Here is a 20,823-nt window from a genome sequence, read left to right as displayed (position 1 = left end):
TAAAATGTAATTCAGGACAAACCCTCAGTGCCTGGAGCGCTCAGCTCTCATCTTCCTACTCTGTTAACTTGATGGAGATGGGACCGCCTGTCTGTACCTGCTGCATCTCTCCAGGTCTCTGCAGAGCCCTTCTGCCAAGCTCTGAGCAGAAACCTCCCCAGGGACCACTTCTGACAGGCAGACTTTTTGTCTGTAGGATCTCCTGAAAGCCTCCCTAAAAACCGTCATTTTGGGGTTTCTGTACAGGAACAACCTTTGCCTATTTCTGTGCTTATTTCTGCACTCCCATAAGTGCAATCCATTTCAGTATCTTTCACTCTTCTTTTTACCTGGCCACCACAAAGATCTGATAAGCTGGGCTGCATTACCCAGCACAGGAGAATGCATAGGCAGCTCCCCAGAAAGCCCAGTGACAGCCAAAGCTCTGAACATCTTGGCTCTCACCACTAAAGAAAACATTACTGTCCCTTTCTGCTCCCAGCTCTGAGCTAAATCAAATGCATGCTGTGCTCCAATAACTGGTTTGCTGAGGACTGAAGATCTCACCTGGTAAGAGGTCATCAGGTAGAGGTAAGTGGAATCGGAAGGGTCAAACTGCATGATGGGGTGGACAGGCTCTCCGTAAGCCACTGAAATGGATCTCCTGCTAATAACCTTCATCGTGCTGTCCAGGTTTATCTGTAGAGACAAGAGGCCACCCACTGAGATCATTTTCAAACACTAAGGGCAGAAGATTATTTCTCCTTGGTTATAAATAAAAACCAGAGTGGCATTCAGTGGCGCCCCAAGTTGTCAAGCACTGTGAATCTCTGCACACTTTGCAGGCTGCACACGCAGAGCTTTCCTGGGAAGTCACCTCTGTGTCACTGGCCCAGAAAGCCCAGCCCTGCTCAGTGGTGCAGGACCCTCACTGTCCCTGGTCCCTCTGAGGGGCTGCCTCTGGAAAGTGTCAGATTGGAGGCTCTACCCCTGCACAGCTTCATCCAACAGGCACGGCAGTGTTTGTGCTACCCTCATGCAAGTGGCACCAGCCTTCAGGCCTCAGCACATACACACTCACATTCTGTACAGAGAACATCGAGTTCCCAAAACTTAATGAAAAACAGTGAAAATCAGCAACAGGGCTGTACAGCATGGCATCTCCTGCTCCCTGCATATTTGAAAAATAAGTGTTGTCACTCCCAGCCAGAAGAAGCTTCTATCCCTGCTGACTCCAGAAGACCATGGCAGCTGCCACGAGGGTGCCAAGTCCTACCTTGCCTCATGAATCACCAGCTGAAGTGCTGGCAGTGATGGAAGAGGCTGCACAGCATCAGCCTGCCTTTCAGTTCTCTGAATGTCTTGGCATTTGACTTGAAAATTCAGTAAATTAAATGTGGCATTGCTGAGAGGAAATAACAATGGGGCTACACAATTTCTCGTGACAGTCACTTTTCAGCTTAAAACAGAAAGGGAGTGAGGAAAATTCTGGCCTTCTTACTAGCAAGGGAAGGCAATAATTGTAATGACCAAGTGTGCCTCTCTTCTCCAAATGTGGATTAATTAATTAACATAGGTTAATTAATTCTTACACTAGAGCAGCACTGACACAGCCCAGTATGACAGCACAGGCTCAGGCTTCTCTCTGCTAAGAAACATAGCACAGAGAGCTATGCAGAAAAAGGGTACTATTGCTGTGTCCATTTTAAAATCTCGCTAGCCAGAAGCTAAATTATTTCCCTGGTGTCACCCAAGCAGTGCATGAACCGAGCCCTGACATTCCCCACTGCATCCTCTCTCCCTGGCTGCTGAGAGGTGCTCCACGTGGCTGTTTACAGACACCTGTGTCTGCCTCCCTCTGCCTCCTGGGCACCCTACACCCTCTTCACACAGGCAATTTCCCTGGATTCCAGGGGGCTGCAGGCTCTGGGGGAGAGCCCCCACAGGAGCACAGAGGGGCAGCAACCACCAGGCCCTTGCTCGTCTGCTCATCTGCTTGAACACTGCACTTCCACATCTGCCCACATCAGGAGAGACCCCTCCCTTGCTCATCTGCTCATCTGCTTGCACACTGCACTTCCACATCTGCCCACATCAGGGGAGACCCCTCCCTCCCACCGTTGCCCTTCAGGGCGCTGCACCCCGGCACGGCTGTGCTGCCCAAGCACTGCTGACCCTCTCATGATGGCTAGACTGGTCCTCACCAAATGCCTGTCTGCAGCCAGAATTGCATTAATTCGCCATACATGCCCCTGGTAGCCCTAATTGCTGCTGGCAGGAGCTGGGCGAGCACTGTTTCTGCCCCTCTGCTGTCTTTTCTCAGGCAACAAATCTGAGTGATTTGCTCACGCCAAGTACCTCGTGTCCCGTGCCAAAGAGCAAGGAGCCCCAAAGGTAGAAGGGCTTCTGGTTATGCAGCTGTGTTGTGGAATTAGATTACAGCTATCTGAGCAAATTATCCCAGCACAGGGTAGCCAGGAGCCTCTCCCTAATGGAGGCACTGCAGATAAGGCTGGTCTCTCCCAGATGATAATGGAGCAGAGCTGTTAATGCCGTGTGAACAGGCTGCTCTGCGTGTGGCATGTGCCCCCCAGCCTGCTGCGCCTGGCCCAGCGCCAGCTCCCTCCCACCCTCACAAATTACCTGCCCCTGGGGGCAAAAATCAAAGCAGGGAGCCTCTCTGTGATTGTTCCCACATTTCTGCCAGAAGCACTGAGATGCAAGGGAAAAAACTGGGTAAGTTTTCTTCTATCCAAGTATTTTGATCCAGTATTCCACATTATGCATCAGTCCCCCCAGGCAGAGGTAAAGCAGGTATCAGCTGTCACTGCTCCAGGCCTCTTCCCCCTCTTCTCTATGGACTTTTGATACTGGCAGTTTACCAGACTGCTGTGGCTGCCTGCAATCAAAACTTTCTCTGGCAAACTTCAAGCACTAAGGTTACTGAGAGCTTGGCCTTGTGTCCTGGCTTCAGAGCTGGGGCATTGCATCACCCTGCATCACCTCTTACATGTTATTTAGAACAGACTCCTCCATGGCTTCACACCTGCTTTGGATTCAGCTGTGAAGAAGAATCTCTCTGTGATTCCCCTGTCTACATAGAGTCTTCAAAAGCCAGCACCTCAGAGGGAGAATTTATCAGAAGAGCTTTTAATAATATTAATAACTTCAACAATTAAAATGATAACAAAACATTGTAATTAAAATTATATTACGTTGTGCATATAATCGTATTGTTTTAATATTATATTAATATAAGTAATAAAATAGTTTAATAAAATTAATTTATAATTCGATACTGCACAATAGCATTTTCAGCTTAGGGTTTATCAAAAACACCCTGCTCACGTGGCAGCCCTGAGCAGTGATTAACAGCCACCAGTCATCAGGCAGTGTGTATCGCTGCCCAGGCTACGGCAGTACCAATGACTTCTTCATCGCCTGAAGGAGGCAGGTGCTCAAACCAAGGAGACAAGATGCCATCCTCTGGGCAGACCAGGGGTGCTGGAAGGGGAGCCCCGACACCCACCCACCCCAGCTGTGCTGCCCCATGCTGCTGCTGCTGGCCCCACTTGCCTTCAGGAGTCCTCCGCTGGCCGTGCCCAGGAACACCACTGTGTAGTTGTTGACACTGGCCACTGCCACGGCGGTCAGGCCGCTGTAGGTGAAGATGGGGGTGGCTGTGACAGGGCTCAGGATGGCCAGCGGGTGCTGCAGGTGCGCGGCTCCACAGTCCAGCTGCTCCGGCTGCAGCTGGGGAGAGACACAGACATCAACAGGCTGCACAAACACCAGCGTGCTCCCCTGCCACCCCCTCAGCAGCAGTGGGGACAGACTGCTCAGAGCCCACCCTGCCTTCCTAGAGCCCCTCACTGCTGAGACATGGAACAGGAAAATGCAGCTGGCCCTGGCTGCAGAGCTGACCCACGAGGGCTGGCACGTGGGGCACGAGGCTGACAGCAGGGCTCCCACATCCATTCCCTGCCAGGGGCCAAGGCAAAGGCAGTGGTTAAGGACTTGTCCTTGACCTGTGTATGTGAGCAGGCATTTGACTTGTTTGGCCGAAAGCAAGACAACAGACTTGACTCTCCTGTGCTAAATTAATTAGTGCATTTGCTGCATGACAGCCACATTCTCAAGTGGAACTGATGCCTTGTATTCCTACTCAGATTCCTGCCAAGATGCACCCAAGATTTATGAACCCCTCACTCCAAATCCTCTGAGATTCTCATGTAACTTCTGCTCAGACAACTAGGATGGATTCAACAATCCCGGAACACCACAACAGTCTCACTGCCAACAATTCACCTGCAGTCACTCCTGCAGCAGCTTTTCTGAGCTGCAGCAGGTGCAGCTGGAGCCCTCCAAATGACGAGCAGGTTTCAAGGGCCATGACCACGTCATCCACAGTGCCACCCCAGGTTTAGCCCAGGGGACGCTGTGACCCCACTGTCACACTCCTCGGCAGGGATGGCATTCCAGCAGCAGCAGGCACCCGCAGGTCAGCTGGGCACCATCCAAGCCCCAGTTGTGGGAAGTGCCTGTACAAAATTCCAGAAAGAGATGCCTGCAAGGTTGCAGCCCACGCCCCAAGGACAAGGCATGCTTGTGCCTTTCTGAATCCAGTCATAAGGCAGATAGCACTGCCACAGAAGCTGACAGAATTCTGAATTTAAGCAGAATAAGCGCAGGGATTTGTGGCTGTATCTGTCAGGGAACAGGAATGCGGTTTCCACCAGGCAGAAGGTGACCACCAGCCTGTTCAGCACAGTCCTTCCTCTCTGGGCTACACCAGGGCCTGGATACTAATTCGCTAGTCATCATCACTATTTCATTAATAGAGCCAGGCTAAAGATTGGGCTCTCTCCTCTCTCCAGACAAGAAGATTAAGCAAATCTTTAGGCTTTGCAACAGGAGAGTGAGACTGGGCAAGGCCTCTCTGCAGGGTCATCCCACTTTGGGGTGCAGCTCTTGCCTCATGCCCATCTGCCCCCAAGCCACCACCGTGCCTTGGGTTGGTGCCACACCACAGCAACACACTCCTGGGGAGAAGTGGGGAAGAAACAGGCTAAAACCCAAAGGGAATGCAAAGTGATGGGGCTTTGTGTGCATAAGCAAGGGATGGTGCCCCAGCACCAGCAAAAGAAACGAAGCCCCAGGCAGACACCCACAGGGGGTCAGTGACCTCCCGGTCATGGCCACGACTGCTCCAGAGAGCAGTCAGCAAGGGGACTGCAGGCCATGGCACTGCCCACTCCTCTTCCTCGCATGGCAGAGGACAGCAGCAAACCTCACCAGGAGCTGTGGGTGCCAGCCAGCCCTTGGTAGCAGCTGGTCAGCCAACAGCTCGGGCTGCCCAGCAGAGCAGTCACACCCCGCAGCAAGCTCTGCACAAGAGCAGGCACCCCTGCCCACAGGGATCCTGCTGCTGCAGGCACAGCCAGGGCTCGTATCTCTGCTGCTGGGCCAGCACAGCCACAGTGCCACTAGAGACAGGCTGGGTCTTCTCCAAAAAACCACCCTGACCTCGGTCCCCTGTGCCCCACCAGAGCCCATGGCCACCGCTGGCTGCGCCAGACACGGAGTAACAAAAGCCTGATGTGAAAAACTTCCTCTGCTCAGACGAGTGCCAAATGGGGCAGCACACTCAATGCTGTACCTCTGTTCTTAGGGGACCAAGACGAAAGGATCAAGTTGGTGGATGCAATGCTAAATGCATTTTGCAGTTTTACTACATCTCATTCTAGTAAAATCACAGCCCAAATTCTTAAATGTGTATGTTTTCTCTGTAACAGGGCCACACAACGTTTTTAATGCTACACAGAGGACATGGCAAGCCATTCATGTTTCTGATTTAATGACACCTTCCCTTCACAAACAGCTATTTAAAAATTCGCTTAGGGTTATTTACTTCTCTTAGGGATGATTATATCTAGCTCTTCTTCATTACTCTTTAAGAATATCACCACCTGAAGCTTACAAGGCTCTTTCCTGCAGGGAAACTGAGGCACAGAGGCACCTCCGGCCACCTGGGACCTCAAGGGATGCTCAGCACCTTCTCTCTATGGCAGCTGCACAGGAGCTGGGACCAGCATCACTGCCTGCCAGCCTGAAAGACTTGGCCCTTCCTACTCACAGGTGGCCAAAATCACAGGAAGTCCCTTATCTGCAGCGCCTGCCTGCTTATAAATCATGTATTTCAGAGCTCATATCAGTGCAAAGTGTTTTCCATAGTAAACAGGATGTAACTATTCTAACCCAGGCCGAGCTTTATTTTGGCTGCACACATCCTTCCTCTGAAACACCTTTCTTCAAATGACATCAGATCTTCCAACAAACGGATGGGTAGGAGACATATGGTATTTCCCTCTCCCGGGTCCAAAGAAGGGATGACATGCTGTGCTGCTGCTACCCGTACCCCACAGCACCAAGAGGACAGCTAACTCCATCACGTTACAGTAAACAGGACACAGCCAAGTCACATCCTTCTGCAGGCACCAGGCAGTCACCACAGCTGGGGAATTGCACTGGAAGAATGGAATAGGCCATCTACATGTGGAAGAGGTTAAATCTCACTCCTTCCTAAATCAAGCTGCCCTATCCTGGAGTGGAAAAAGAACAAATGTTAAGTTTTCTTCCAAATCCAATCTCTTTCTATAATCTGCATTTTAAAACACCCCGTGGGCATTTACTGTATTGCCTCTATTTTTCTTTGACACGCTCTGGGTACTCAGTAGGTCACAGAACTGTGGGCTGATTCCAGACCAAAACCTCCTGCCCACAAGACTCTGCCCCTCTGTCGCTGATGAGGAGCCTCTTGGGCGAGGCTGGGGACAGCCACGGCCAGCACCAGCTGAGCAGCTCTGCCAGGCCCCATGGCCAGCACCAGCTGAGCAGCTCTGCCAGCCCCCATGCCCTGCCAGGACAGGGGAACACGCTGCTGTGCCCCTGCACACTGCAATTTGTGCTATTGCTGCAAAACTTCACAAGTGATGCAAATGAATTCAAATCAAGGGGCCACAGCTAAGAGGATGGTAACTCAGATTAACCCCTGAGTGCGACTGCAGAAACAAAATGGGACAGAGATAAAAGATTTCCAGCCACATCAGAGCTCAAGAGTTCAGCTGTCTTCACAGTGTGAGTTCAGTTCTTTATCCCAGGCCTATAAGGAGCATAAAAAGCGATTTCCCAGAATTTCCATTACAGCTCCCCTGCCCTGGGCATGCAGGATGTCCCTTCGGGAAGGAAGTCTGTTGGAAACAGAAGGAGGAAGAGGAGTGGTGAGGCAGCTCTCAGGAAAGCCATGAAATGCGCTGATTTCTGCATCCTGTGTTTGTGACCTTAAAAATAGTTCCCAAGCAAAGCTGGAGCTAATTGGTGACTCAGAAGCTGCGGCGCAAGGGAAGCCCAGAGCCCCTGCCCTCCACGAGGCCACGCTGCAGCAGCTCCAGAGCTCGGGAGCAAGGAGGGGAGCCCGGCCCCTCTCTGACTTCGTATCAGAGAGGATTAAAGTGTTGGCTTCCAGCATGCCTGGAGTCCTGGGAAAATGACACAGCCAGCATCGGATAATCCGCTCCAAACTTGTTGATTTGTGGGACTTAGCCATCATCTTCATAGGCTCAAAATTTGGCAGCTGCTCCCACACAACTGACATTTTCAGGCCATTAAAGGCTGTGATAAAAGGGCTCTAGTTTTATCTCTTGCCTTCCTTAACATAAACCATTAGGCTTTTATTAACATTTAGGTATGACTCAGGGAAATTTCTGACTGCAGAGCGAATATTCAGAATAATTAGGATACTGTCTGAAGAGAATAGCAGGACACAGACTTGCACTGAACAGTAGGGACAGGCTAAAAACCAGTGGGGAAATATTGCACAGGAGAACGGACACGGCCAGTGATGCCAAGCCAGCCTGGCTGCATTATGCTAAGGGAGAGTACAAGCCCTGCTCTGTGTCGGGCAGAGCCCAGACCAAGCACACACCCCCAGCAGTTTGGACGCACAATCACTCGTTTATCTGCTGCAGTGTCGCAACCAGACCTGTCAAAACCAGGCTTTTTGGAATGCCTGGAGGAAAATGTCATCCTCAGAAGAGGACTCCACTGTTGAGGCACTTGAGATGTAAGCAGCCTCCAGCTGCAGGGCTGCTCTAGGGCAGGCATTAGCACAGAGCTCCTCAGACTTCCCATCATATTTTTTAGGCAACAGGAGGCAAATCAATGTGCACTTGTGGCCAGTCAAGGCACTCAGGCTAAGAATCTCTGGCAAAATAAATCTGGACAATTTTTTCTCAAGATTTACCAACAGTACAGTATCCACGCAGCACAGCAGACATTCCTACAAAACCAAAAAAAGGCTTAAAGTGAGACTTGCACCCTGGTTTCACTGTTTGTTTAGACAAGTTCCTCAAGCAAGGAGGTGGGGGTTTTGCTGTGTTTTGCCCGTTTGCACAATGCCAGCCCTGGGCTAGGGTACTTTGTGAGTCACTATTGTGACACCAGTAATGGTCTATCCCAACATCCCTCTGCTCCCAGCAGCCACCTAGACCTCGTGCCTGCAGGGAGCTATCACTCCTAGAAAACCTATTCTTCCCTCTCTCTCCTCTTGACTCCAAACTTTTCTTTCCTGCCAGCTCCTAAATTTCACTCTTGGCAGCCTCACATGGGACTGTGGCTGAGGTAAGGAAGGGGACAGAGCACAGAGGACTGCTAGAAGGCAGGACACAGCAAGCACAGGACTGATGGCCGGGGAAAGGCACAGCTGGGTCAGACCAAAGCCCTGCAGCTCAGCAGCAGCAGCCACGCTCACCTCCACGGCAGCCACAGACCTCAAACCACCAGAGAGGTGTGAGATTGTCAGTGCTGGAAGAGGCTCTCAGCGTCCCAGATCCTCTCAGAGGGCAAAACCCAAGCTCCATTGCTGCTCTGGCAGAGGCAGCCCTGGGCAGGCAGCACGAACACCCGCCCGGCTGCTGCCTGCCAGAGCCCACGGCAGCAGGAGGACACAGAGAGGGGGACAGGACCAGGGCACTGCTGGGCTGCAGGCACAGCCACTCTGCTACAGTCAGGCCAAGGCCTGACAACAGCTTGAACAACCACAGCTTGCCATCCAACCATCTGCTGCTGGCGGTCCTCAGGGGCTCCAGCCTCAGCTCCAGCAGTGGCACCAAGGTTGGATGCCTGCAGCTGACAGTGTGATTCCCCTCCAAATCTCCTCTGCTCCCTCCTCCAGCCACAACTGGCCCAGCTCCTGGCCAGCATCACTTCCAGCCCCAGCTGGAAGAGAAAGCTGAAGGCAATGTGGACTGGTGACTGGCAGTCCTGCACAGCCCTCCCCCAGAACGGCCCTCCCAGCCCTGGCACCCCAGCACGGGACCCCCTTCCTTGCTCCACACAAGTCCAGGGTCTGGCACCCACCAGTGCTTCCCCCAGCAGGGCACTGAAACAGCAAGCACAGCAGCATGGGGAGCCGCTCAAAGTGGAGAAACATGAAAAAGAAGCACTTTTTAAACTAAAATTGCACATCCTTCATGCCGCCAGGAAGACTGGTCAAGCTTATTATGTTAGCCTTCATCCTGCATTAAATACAATGCTTCAGATTATACAATCAAATCCACCAGGAATGGGCAAGCAGAGGGATTAACAAACAGGCTCCAGAGGGGTTGTCACAGTCAGAACAGCACGTGTTTGAGCAGCAAGAGCTTGTATGTCCTTTAAATTCACCCCTCTTGGAAACTCAGCTCCTCTTCCCACTCCCTGGGGACAAGGGGCTGAGCAGATCAGTGTGCCTCATCTCAAGGACACCCACTTCTGCTCAGAAGCCCAAGAGACACCTCCCCCATCGAAACTGCTCAGAGAAAGATGCCTGGTTTATTTAGGCTGCACTTTCTTAGCTGTGCTTTCCTTGCTACCCCTCCACCACTCAATCTGTGTTTCTCATTTTCGTTAAGCTTTGGCCTCTGTAACCAACCCCAGACCATTCAAACTCTCTTCCACAGGGAAGAGTCCCTGATGAACCATGAGTCTGGCTCCTCGATCTTCGGTCGTTACTATTTTATTATTGCTAGACTAACACTTAGCACTTCACATGCTCAAAGTGCTCTGGAGGCATATCTGTGTGAGTCAGGGCTGAAAAAAGCATCCATTAAAGTAACAGCTTCTTACCTAGCACAACTGGTCTTTTGCATGTGTCAGTTCAAATCTATTTCATTTAGCAATAGTTTATAGTAAATGTTTTCCTGTATTTTCCTCATTAGTTCTGCTGAATCCATCAAGCCCTGAGATAATGAGCACAACTCTACCCTTCTTTTACACATCCTCAGTAAAACCTGCCTCTGAGAAGCAACACTGTGCTGCAGTGCTGTCCCCCTCTGGATACCCCTCATGCATCACCTGCTCCACAGCCTCAGCACCAGAGTCCAAAAAACAAACCTCCAAAAAACAAACCACCACCACCACTTGCTCGAGCACCCAGCCCGCAGAAGAAGCTTGCCACAGAAAGCTTAATAAAACCCTTTTTGCTCATTAACTGAGCACTCCAAATGCAGATGCCACCAAGCTACACAGATGTAGTGTACAGGAGACACACTTCCCTGGATCACCAGTGCAGCCTTCCTCCACTCTAACCCCTGTCCTCATTCTGGGGGCAGAAGAAATTCAAGCAAAGAGAACTATCAGTGCAAAGGAAGTGCAAAGGATGAAGGTGTGAGCCAGGCTCCTCTGGCCTGTGGCCAGCCCTCACACTCACAGCCTGTCTCCTCCAGCAGACAGCACCTGAACAAAGCAAAAGGTTTTCAATAGCTCCTTTAATTTAGGTGACCCACCAGAGACAGCAGTGGCCACAAGCAGCTCACAGCCTGCTGGAGGTTGGCAGCACGCAGCAGACAGGGGATGAAAACCAAATAACCAATGGGCTCCTGCTCCAGAAGGGAGCTGTACACAGCAGCAAAATACCTTAACCAGAGATGAGACAGAAATGGAAAGGTAAGTTCCAGATTTCCTTCAAATAATAAATGTACATGCTTTCAAAATCCAGGCTTTCAGGCAATTTTGCTTCTGGGTTAGAATTGAAAGATTTGTATTCCAGTTCCACTTAGAATACATAACCTGCAGACATCTTGTAACAGCAGCAGCCCTCCAATGGCTCAGGCCCAAAATAGGCAGCCTTGTTCCAGTAGCTGGCACAGCATCAGCTAGGTTCTGTGGCTGCAGATGCAAACATGAGCCTGCAGCTTCACTGGACACTGGGACTTGCACTGGGGTTTTTGCCTGGGCTCAAGCACTCCACCAGACTCCACAGCTCCCACAGCAGCACTCCTGGGAGCCTGGCAGCAAACCCGTGATTGTGGCTCTGGCCACGTTGCCTTCAGAGGAGGGGCACAGCAGAACAAGCCCCCTACCATGGAAAAGAGCTTAACTATCCAAGCTAACACCTATCACGTTGCCCACTGGAGAAAAAGCCCATGCTGAGGAGCCTCTTGTCCCACCTTGCAAGGCTGGGCTCATCCACAGGTCTGATAAACGGGAGAGGAAGGCACAGGAATCAGCAACACAGGTCAGAGCATGTGCCATCCCTGTGGCTGCAGGATGCCACAGCCAGCACATCCCACCCCTTGGAGACATCCTGGTCCCAGCTCCCACAGGCAAGGAGCCAGCGTGCCCTCTCTGTGCTGGACAAGCCCTGCTGACACTCAGCAGGAATCAGGGCAAGATCACCGTGGGCTTTGCTACCCACCCTGCTCACCAGCACATCCCATCTGACAAGGGCTCACCTGGGCCCAGTCTGAGCTGGGCTTTCCCAGGCACAAGTCCTGCCACGCCCCTGCAGCCTCGCTCTGTCAGAAGAGCAGAGCTGCTCTCCAGATGTCAGCAGTAAGTACTGCTCCCTCTGCTCAAATACCTCAATAAATTCTACTGGCCTCTCCAAGGGAGGGAATGCCGCAGACAGTCTGCCACCTCCTCCACCTGCTGCAGGGTGTTACAGCCCAATTGAAAACAACAACTTAAAACCATTTCTTTACCAGCCCCACAGGAATCAAAACAAAACAAAAAAAAACCAAAAAAACCAAAAAACACAACAACAAAAAAACCAAAGCCCACACCCAAAAGCACCCAATCAAACAAAAAAAGAAATAGCAACGCGGATCCCTCGTGTTGATCCCCTGTAACACTGTGGCCCCAGGGATGTGTGCTGGGGGCAGTCACCTAGAAACACTTGGGACCTCAATTCAAATCCTGACACTGCCACTCTTCTGACCAGAGACATCCCTCGGGGGACCTGAGCACCCACGTCCCCACCAGGAAACAAGGACAACGATGCTGCCCCAACACAGCAGCTGCACTGTACCCAGGGCTCACCAAGGCAAAGGGACCTTGAGTGCATGGGGTTGCTGAACACTGCCCCGGGTTGCTGGGGCATGGGGTTGCTGTCCCCAGTGGCAGGGCACTGGGGACAGCGTCACCAAGCAGCAGTCACCCACCCCTGGAGACATTTTCCTTCCTCCTGTCAAGAATGCCAACCCCCATCCAGGCCATGCCTGGTACAGAGGAGCAGTCACACCCCAAACTATCCCATTCCCAGCACAGAGTAGCAGCCACATGCATCCATCCATCCCTCCTCTCTGGTGCAGCTGAGGGGCTCAGACCCTGCAGCTGGGAGCTGCTGGCAGCCACGCTCCACCCTGGCACACGCCGTGCACAGGCCTGGCAGGAGGCACGGCCACGCTGGGCTAGGCAGGCGTGCTGGCACTCAGGTGCTCTAGGCAGGTGTGCTGGCACTCAGGGGCTCTAGGCAGGTGTGCTGGCACTCAGGTGCTGCAGGCAGTGTATGGTGGCACTCAGGTGCTGCAGGCAGTGTATGCTGGCACTCAGGGGCTGCAGGCAGCCTGTGCTGGCACTCAGGTGCTCTAGGCAGTGTGTGCTGGCACTCAGGTGCTGCAGGCAGTGTATGGTGGCACTCAGGGGCTGCAGGCAGTGTATGCTGGCACTCAGGGGCTGCAGGCAGTGTATGCTGGCACTCAGGGGCTGCAGGCAGTGTATGCTGGCACTCAGGGGCTGCAGGCAGTATTTGGTGGCACTCAGGGGCTGCAGGCAGTGTATGCTGGCACTCAGGTGCTGCAGGCAGTATTTGGTGGCACTCAGGTGCTGCAGGCAGTATTTGGTGGCACTCAGGGGCTGCAGGCAGTATTTGGTGGCACTCAGGGGCTGCAGGCAGTGTATGCTGGCACTCAGGTGCTGCAGGCAGTGTATGCTGGCACTCAGGTGCTGCAGGCAGTATTTGGTGGCACTCAGGTGCTGCAGGCAGCCTGTGCTGGCACTCAGGTGATTAGAACATTGTTTCCAACCACCGAAGGTTCCAGTTTGCCTGGTGCTTGCATTAAATTACCACAGCCAGGTGCTCACACAGTTTCCAACCCCTCGCTGGGAGAGGACATCAGAGTGTCCCAGCAGTGCCACTCAACAGGCACCTGCTGGGATTTACAAGGCATAGCAAGGTGTTTCTACAGCATCCCTGGGCATCCACACACATCTCATGGCGCCTTACTCACTTCTCCAGGTCCCCTCACCGTAAATGAAACTTTGAAACACCAGAAAAGAGATGGCAAATTCCTTCATTTCCAGCCACCAAGACCCTGCAGCTGAGCCTGCACCCACTGTGGCTCCTGGGGAGTGGGTTCACATTCACATGAGGGAGTCAAACACCTGCCCTGGAAAACCCTTGGCTTTAGCCAAAACGACCCTTCTCCTGTTTCCCACCTAAACTGTTATTTAGTTACAGGGGATTTGATGAGCTCAATGGATCAAATCCAGTCGGAGCATCCAGGTACCAGGAGTTACCAGGTCTGTACAGCCAGCCGTAGGCAGAGCTCTCCAGAAACCAGCAGCCTGCCTGTGACCCCCTGCCTGCCGAGGGAGGGCAAACACTCTGCCTGCCCAGCCAGCAGCACTGGGCCCCCAGAGCAGGGCACACTCAGGAGCAGTTTCTGTTCCCTAAAGCAGCACAACTTCCCATTTCCAGGCACAGAAACTTTTGCCGTTTTGGCTGAATTTCCCTTTGCGATTTGGGACCTGTTTGAGCTTGAGATGCAAAGCAGGGATGAGCCCCGGGGCCCCCAGGAAAGCATTCCCACCACCCACCCTCAGCTCGGGGGCACCGACCTGCTGCTCAGGAGACCCCCCTGCCTGGCACGGAGCACGAAGGCCATGCCAGCCCTGGCAGTGGGAGAGCCCCCGGGCACTGGCAGCCCACAGAGCTGAGCCTGCCTTCCCAGGAAGGATGGTGTTCACACAGCTGCCTGTGTGCACCCCGACTGCAGTGCAGGTTGTACTTTCACATCAATTCCCAAGGAAACCTAACAACAGCTGACCACAACACACCAGCACCAGGTGAGAGACAGAACAGGGAGACAGTGCTCTGGTCTGGCTCCAAAGCCAGGCAAAGCTCACACTGTGCCTTAAACCTCACCAGGGCACCCTGGGTCCCACTGGCCCCTCCACGGGGGTCCCACCTGAGCCCTCACCCCCAGCCCTGGCAGGGCAGCCGAGGGACACCGACCTCCCACCGTGTGGAATGCCACATCCCAGAGCAGAGCAGTGATGGTGACAGCCATGGTACAGTGACACCTCGGGGTGCTGCCAGCAACTCTAAACTGCCTGCATTGCAAAGCACAGAAATTAGGCATGCTACAAGAACTCCTGTCTCATTTTTAATGAAGAAATTAAGTGTAAATTCCCAGTTTCCTTTCTGTGGCTAATCCTCTGGATTTATTCGAGTAGATGTAGGGTTAGAGCACATTTAGTTTCATGTTTGGAATTTCTAAATTAGTATAAACCAGCACTTCAAAGTAACTCAGCTCCTATAAAACCCAATCCCATGGAGATACCACAGTATATTTGGACAGTAAGTAGATGCTTTGTCATATTCCCACGTGTATATGAGATTTTTTTTTTCTTTGGGAACATTTTCTGACTGGTTTTAAACCACATTTCCATGCCCAGGCACACACATATACAGAGATTGTTTATATAGTCTACCCAAGGAGTTCATTTTATTTAACAACCCATTATAGTACAGCTCACTGGTGGGTATCTCATCATTACACCCCCAAACACAGTGTTCAGTGACCATGCAGGATCTGACACAAAGCCACAAGAGCCAGAAACTTGAGAATTAATGCTGAAACGTTTCATTATCCCATGCCACTATGCCTATGGTTTTCAGCAGAGGAAACAAACTGGATTTTCAGCCTTTTTCGAGTTGCAGGCCCCAAAATATTTCCCAAGAGGGATGTAGTTCCCTGGCCAGCAAATCTAGGCCTAATGAATATATCTGCTTTCTGTACCTCTCCAGGAGATTTTAGGAGACCATGGGGCTCATGCAGAACCCACAGGAGACACTGAGTTTGGTGCAGCTGTGAGCATGGGATGGGGCTTCCAGTGCAGCTTTTCCTCACATGAACTTGTTCATCACAGCAAAATGTGCACACAAAGGTCCCTGACTGAGTCCCCTGCCAAAACAGCCATTGAGAGATGGAGCAGTGGCAAGAGGACACTGTGGGGGCATTGCTACACTGAGACGTGGCTGTGATGCCTGGCTGCTCTTTGTGACCAAAGGAACAGCCAGGCAGACCTTTGTTTTCAGTGGCACTGAGGGGGACACTCCTGGGACGTCCCACGGCTCTCGAGCCGGCCAGAAGCTGGGGATGGGCTCTTGCCTGCTTTGCTTTCTTATGAAATGTCTATGTGGGATGTCTTCAGCATCCCACAGCTGTGTCACACTCCAGCCATGCAGCCAGCATAACCTTCAAACCCACTGGGCCACGATCCTCCCGGGGTAGAAGAGCTCAAATAGGAGCTATCAACCCACGCAGCGTCCCAAGAATTTGATAAGCTCTGTCAGCACACTGCTGCAAATGCTGCTACAGGCAGTTTGCTCCAGGGAGCTCCTACTCCTCTTCCCCTTCTGGGGGCTTGAGTCCAAATTCCACATGGGCTTTGAGTGGGCAAAACACCACAGTGATTCCATGCAAGTATTCCAATTTAGCTGCATTTGACACAAAATTCATTATAAAAAACTATTTCTGTTGAGGGGAAGCAATCCTAGAGCTCACCCACTCACTGTCGGTGCAAGAAGCCAACCAACCTAAATCCTTCCCTCACACATCCTCCTTCCCCTCAGCTGCCACTGTGAATTCATCTCCTGGTACGTGACTTTCCAGCAACCCTCATTGAGAAGAACCAATACCCCCATTCCTGACCTAGACCATCCTCCTCTGCACATTTTCTCCTCGTCTGACACAAAGCTGTTAAGCATGTGCTTAATTGCAAGTAAGCATTTCCATCGAAGACAGGGCTGTTTCCAGGCCGAGCTGGTGGCTCCACTTCCCCAGCCTGGGAATGCAGGCCAGCAGGGCAGCTGGCAGATCCACCTGCCTCAGCCACCCTTTACAGCCCTCTCTGTGCCCAATCCCACCTGGTCAAAACGGGAGCCAAACAAGTGGCTGCCACCACATCCATGTCCCCGTCCCATGCACAGGGACAAAGCCTGTGCAGCTCTGTGCCAGCCTCCCTCAGACCTCACAGCACTGAGAGTGAGAAGCCGTGCCCAGGCTTCAGTCAGCTCTGAGCAGAAATGCTGTGGGACTGACAGGGATGGCTGGCACGCTGAGTGCCCACTCCCCAAGCCCCTCACGGGTGGGTGAGTGCTGGAGCTCCCTGGCTGAGTCAAAGCAAGCACTGCTGGAGAGGAGCATTCCGTTAGACTGGGAGCACACAAGGGGTCAATGATTTTCCTTTCACACTGCATTACACCTAACAGCCCATGGTCCAGACTTGTAACAACTGACTACTTCAGCTGAACACACGCTTGGAATGAATCAGGCCAATATCAGGGTTTTTTCCTTCCAAAAGGAGATTAAACCCCAAGTATTTGGTCCTCAGGAAGAGCTAACAAGCCACACTTACTAAAACCAGAGCCCCTATCAGCGATGCACAGGGATGCAATGGGAAAACTGGAAACCCACTAAGAGATACTGATCTGCTCTGCCAGACCAGCTGCTGCTTTAATACATTTTCCTGCTGCCTTTCCATGTCTGGGACACAAAACATATTAGAGTAGTTCACGGTCTTGAAGGTGGAAACTGATGTTAGGTTTTTATAGCACAAAGAGACACCCTATTACAACTCTTCTCTTGACACTGCCACTCTGGGACTTGAAAATAAAAACAGCTTGATGTTAACTTGTTGGCAATTCTAACAATTAAGGAAAAAGCAAAAAATAAAAAATAAATAAAGGCTCTCCTGACTAGCAGGATGGCTTCCCAGCAGGCTCCATCAGTGGTTTTAGAGGAATATGCTTCAAATAAGTGGGAAGTGTAGAAATATTAGGCATGAACAAATATTAATGTTATGCTTCATTTATATCCTGCTGTACTTGACATCAAAGGATCTCAAAGCAGCTTTACAAATGCAATCTGACACTACACGACTTGGGCTTCTGAATAACAATAAATACGGGAGAATGTGGGAAACTGAGGTACCTCAGGTTCAGTGACTGGTTCAAGGCCGGTAACACAGCACCAATGTCAGCTGGTACTAGAACCCAATCTCCCTGTCCATCTTATACCACCACTGGTCTTACTGCTGCCTCCCCATGAACAAATTTTCTCGCAGCCTGATCTTGCCACGGTTGCAAACACGGAGGGTTCCCACTGACTCCCAATGGCTTGGCAGTGCTCAGTTATTTTAGCTCATTCCCCTGACCCTCATATCCTGTTGCTCATCCCTTCAAGAACACAGCATCCTTCTCAGCCTTTATGGCAACAGTGACAACAGGCTCCTGGTCGCCCTCCCTGCCTACCCAGGTGTACTTGGAGAGGAAGGTGCTACCAGGAACACACATTACAGTGGAACAGTGTGACAAGCCAGGACCAAAGATGGAGTGAAATCTCATCGGTGCGTAGTCTCCTTTGAGTCACTGATTAATTAGCTGTCTAAATACCTTACTGGATACAGCACTTGATACTTGCCACAACAGCAGACTGGTGATAGTCATGATTATTTTCTTTACTGAACAGAAGTTAGAAAAAACTGTACCTCCACAGCAGTCCTGGAGTCCAGGTGAAGCTCAAGGGTGATGGGTGCTTCTGCCACTATGTTTCAGTTATGACCAGGCTGTTTGTTCACTTCCCAAGCGCCTCCAGCAGCCCCAGCCCCGATGCTGCTGCTTGACCCGCCCTGGCAGAGACAGCTCAATCCCGCCCGGGGCTGAGGGGCTGCTCCACAAGGATGCTGAGCATCAGCCACAGCCAACAAGAACTACGGGTGCCTTCACATCCTGTAAATAGGATTCCTGACTCCCAGTGAGTCCTCTGAGAGCCGTGACCATGCCAAGATATCAGGACTGAGCTCCCAGTGTTTAACACGCCCAGTCTTTGTGGAATTAGCGCCAGCTACTAGATTTGCTGGCTGTCAGGCAGCTTGTACTTTGCCACCAGGGAAAAACTGTTCAACTTTGCTAGAGGAGGTCTATGAACCAAGTGCATTAAGACTACATATTTTACCACAGAGTGGAGATGCCACACTAAACACTCCGGTTACCATGGGAAACCTTTCTCTCTTTGCCACTGGCATTGCACAGGGAAGCCCAAGCCCAAATGCTCTATCTCGCCTCTGAAATCAAACAGATGTTTTTACAATCTTTGATGGAGCCTAGCTGTGCACTCGTCCCAGAGGAAGGGAAAAAATGCAGCGTTAAAGCAACCCTTTCCCCTCTCTTTTTTCCCAAGCATCCTATGTTATTAGTGAAAAGGGAAACAGGCGACTCGGTCTCGCGCTAACATTTACGGCCACTCGGCAAGAAATTGTGACAATGGCAAACTTCTGCCACGAACGCGGGGAGCCAAGGCTGCCTGTGTGCCGCCCCTGGCAGGGCTGTGCGCCGCGGGACATGGGGCGAGCGATGCCCACAGACATGAGGGCGCGCAGGGCAACCCACGAGAAGTGGGGCACCGACGACCAGGTTAGGGAAAGGATGCTGTCCCCCAGCAGGCGGGAGGGTCTCCGGGGAGAGCAGGGAGGGCAGCGGGGTGTGAGGCTCAGCCTCCCGGCGCGGGAAGCGGGGGATGCGCTCCAGCTCGGGAGAGGTGGCGACAGCAGCGGCCACGGGACGGGACACGACGAGATGGGGCCGCTGCCCACCGCCGGCTACCCCGTCCCCGCGCCCCCTCGTCCCGGCAGGTGCCCGCCGCCCACCGTACCTGTATATTTCTCTTCTCGCAGGCCGGGCCGGTGCCCTGCACCACGCTGTCCAGCACGGTAACCATGCCGGCGGCCGGGCTGACGAGGCAGGAGTTGCGGGCGGCCCGGATCGTCTCCTCGATCTCGGCGAAGCGGAAGACGCAGAGCGCGGACTGCGGCCGCCCCCGGCCGCCGCCGGCCCCGGCCCGCTCGAAGACGCCGAAGAGCAGCTCCTCGGGGGGCGGCGGGGCCGGGGCCGGGCCGTCAGGAGCGGCGGGGCTGCGCCAAGCTGCCCGCGCCGGGAAGACGGAGACGAGGCGGGTGAAGGCGTCGGCGGCGCCGCCGCAGCGCAGCCCCAGCTGGATGTAGGACTCGGTCAGCTTCTTGGTCTCGCCGCTGCCGTTGAGGGTGGCCTCGGCTGGCTCGCCCAGGCAGATGCGGGCCAGCAGGCTGTGCGCCGGGCTCTCCTTGTCGCCCGCGTTGGCCTCACTGTTGAGCGCCAGGTAGGCATACGGGCGGCGGGCGGGCGGCGTGGCCCCGTGCTGCAAGAAGGCGCGGACGAAGCTGAGCTTGTGCCGCGCCTTGTCGCCCGCCTTGATCTTGAGGATGTTGTCGTCGGAGGGGTTGATGTCGAAGGTGAAAAGCTTGGCCAGGTCGCCGCGGGCGTTGAGGGCACGGATAGCGATCTCGGGCGTGTTCTCGAAGCGGTGGTCCTCCAGGCTGTTGTTGCGGGGGAAGAAGGGGCTACCGAAGCCAGTGTAGGTGGCGGCCACCAACAGCCGCGCCCCGCCGCCGCCGCCGCGGCGCAGCACCAGCCCCACGGTGGAGGCGTTGGGGTGGTTGGCCGCGACGTTCAGCATGCTAGGGAAGACAGCGACCGAGTCGCTCCCGCCCGGCGGGAAGCGCACGGCCACTGCCGAGATGTTTGCCATGCTGCGCAGCTGGCAGAGGCCCTGGTAGATGGAGCCGCAGACGACAAGGACGCCCTGCTCCGGGTCGGGCTGCAGGATCTTGTTGTAGTTGTTGGTGAGCACCCTGGGGTGCTCACAGGAGGCCTGCGGCAGCTGCGGTGCGTGGCACAGCGGGCTGTCCAGGACCGGCCCCACCGCTGCCTCCGCCTCCAGTGCCAGCTCGCCCCCCGACAGCTGGAACAGCCGGTTGACGGCCGCCAGATAAACGCGGGAGCCGGGGCCGTCCAGCGCAAAGTTGTTGGTGAGGGTGGGCGAGAGGAACTTGCGCTGCACCTCCAGGCCGGCGGCTCGGCCGGGCAGTAGCAGCGGCAGCAGCAGCGGCAGCAGCGGCAGCAGCGCGGGGGGCCGCGGCTCAGCGCCTGCCGCCGGGACCGGAGCCGGAGCCATCCCGCCGCCGCGCCGCACAGTGCATGTGCCCGTCGCCGGGCGCGGGAGGGGCGGGCGCGGGGCCGCTTCCTGCGGAGGCAGCGCCCGCCGCCGAGCGACGCCCGCGGGAAGTGGCGGCCGCGGCGGGGGGCGGCGGGGGGCGGCGGGGCGCGCGGCCGCGCCCCCTCCCTGCCCCCGCCCTCCGCCCGCCCCGGCGCCCGCCCCCGCACCGGTTCTCGCCGCGTCCCGGTGTCGCGGGCCCGTCTTGTGC

The 20,823-nt window shown here is 53.8% G+C and overlaps 1 protein-coding gene across 1 annotated transcript in view; it reads right to left on the bottom strand.

The window, feature by feature from the left end:
• The window catches only part of PLXND1 (plexin D1), a 67,302-nt gene extending 46,729 nt beyond the window's left edge, over window positions 1–20,573 (bottom strand). The window contains exons 1-3 of the mRNA XM_050979240.1: window positions 19,236–20,573; window positions 3,556–3,732; window positions 547–678 (exon numbers count right to left, since the gene is read on the bottom strand). Of these exons, the coding sequence (XP_050835197.1) occupies window positions 547–678; window positions 3,556–3,732; window positions 19,236–20,573 (1,647 nt within the window). The remainder of the gene's footprint in view (window positions 1–546; window positions 679–3,555; window positions 3,733–19,235) is intronic.
• Between the last annotated feature and the right edge of the window lie 250 nt (window positions 20,574–20,823).

Source organism: Serinus canaria, chromosome 12, assembly GCF_022539315.1.
Source record: "Serinus canaria isolate serCan28SL12 chromosome 12, serCan2020, whole genome shotgun sequence".
Lineage (NCBI taxonomy): Eukaryota > Metazoa > Chordata > Aves > Passeriformes > Fringillidae > Serinus > Serinus canaria.
Note: the sequence above shows the minus strand (reverse complement) of the source record. Positions and strands in the feature narration are given on the sequence as shown.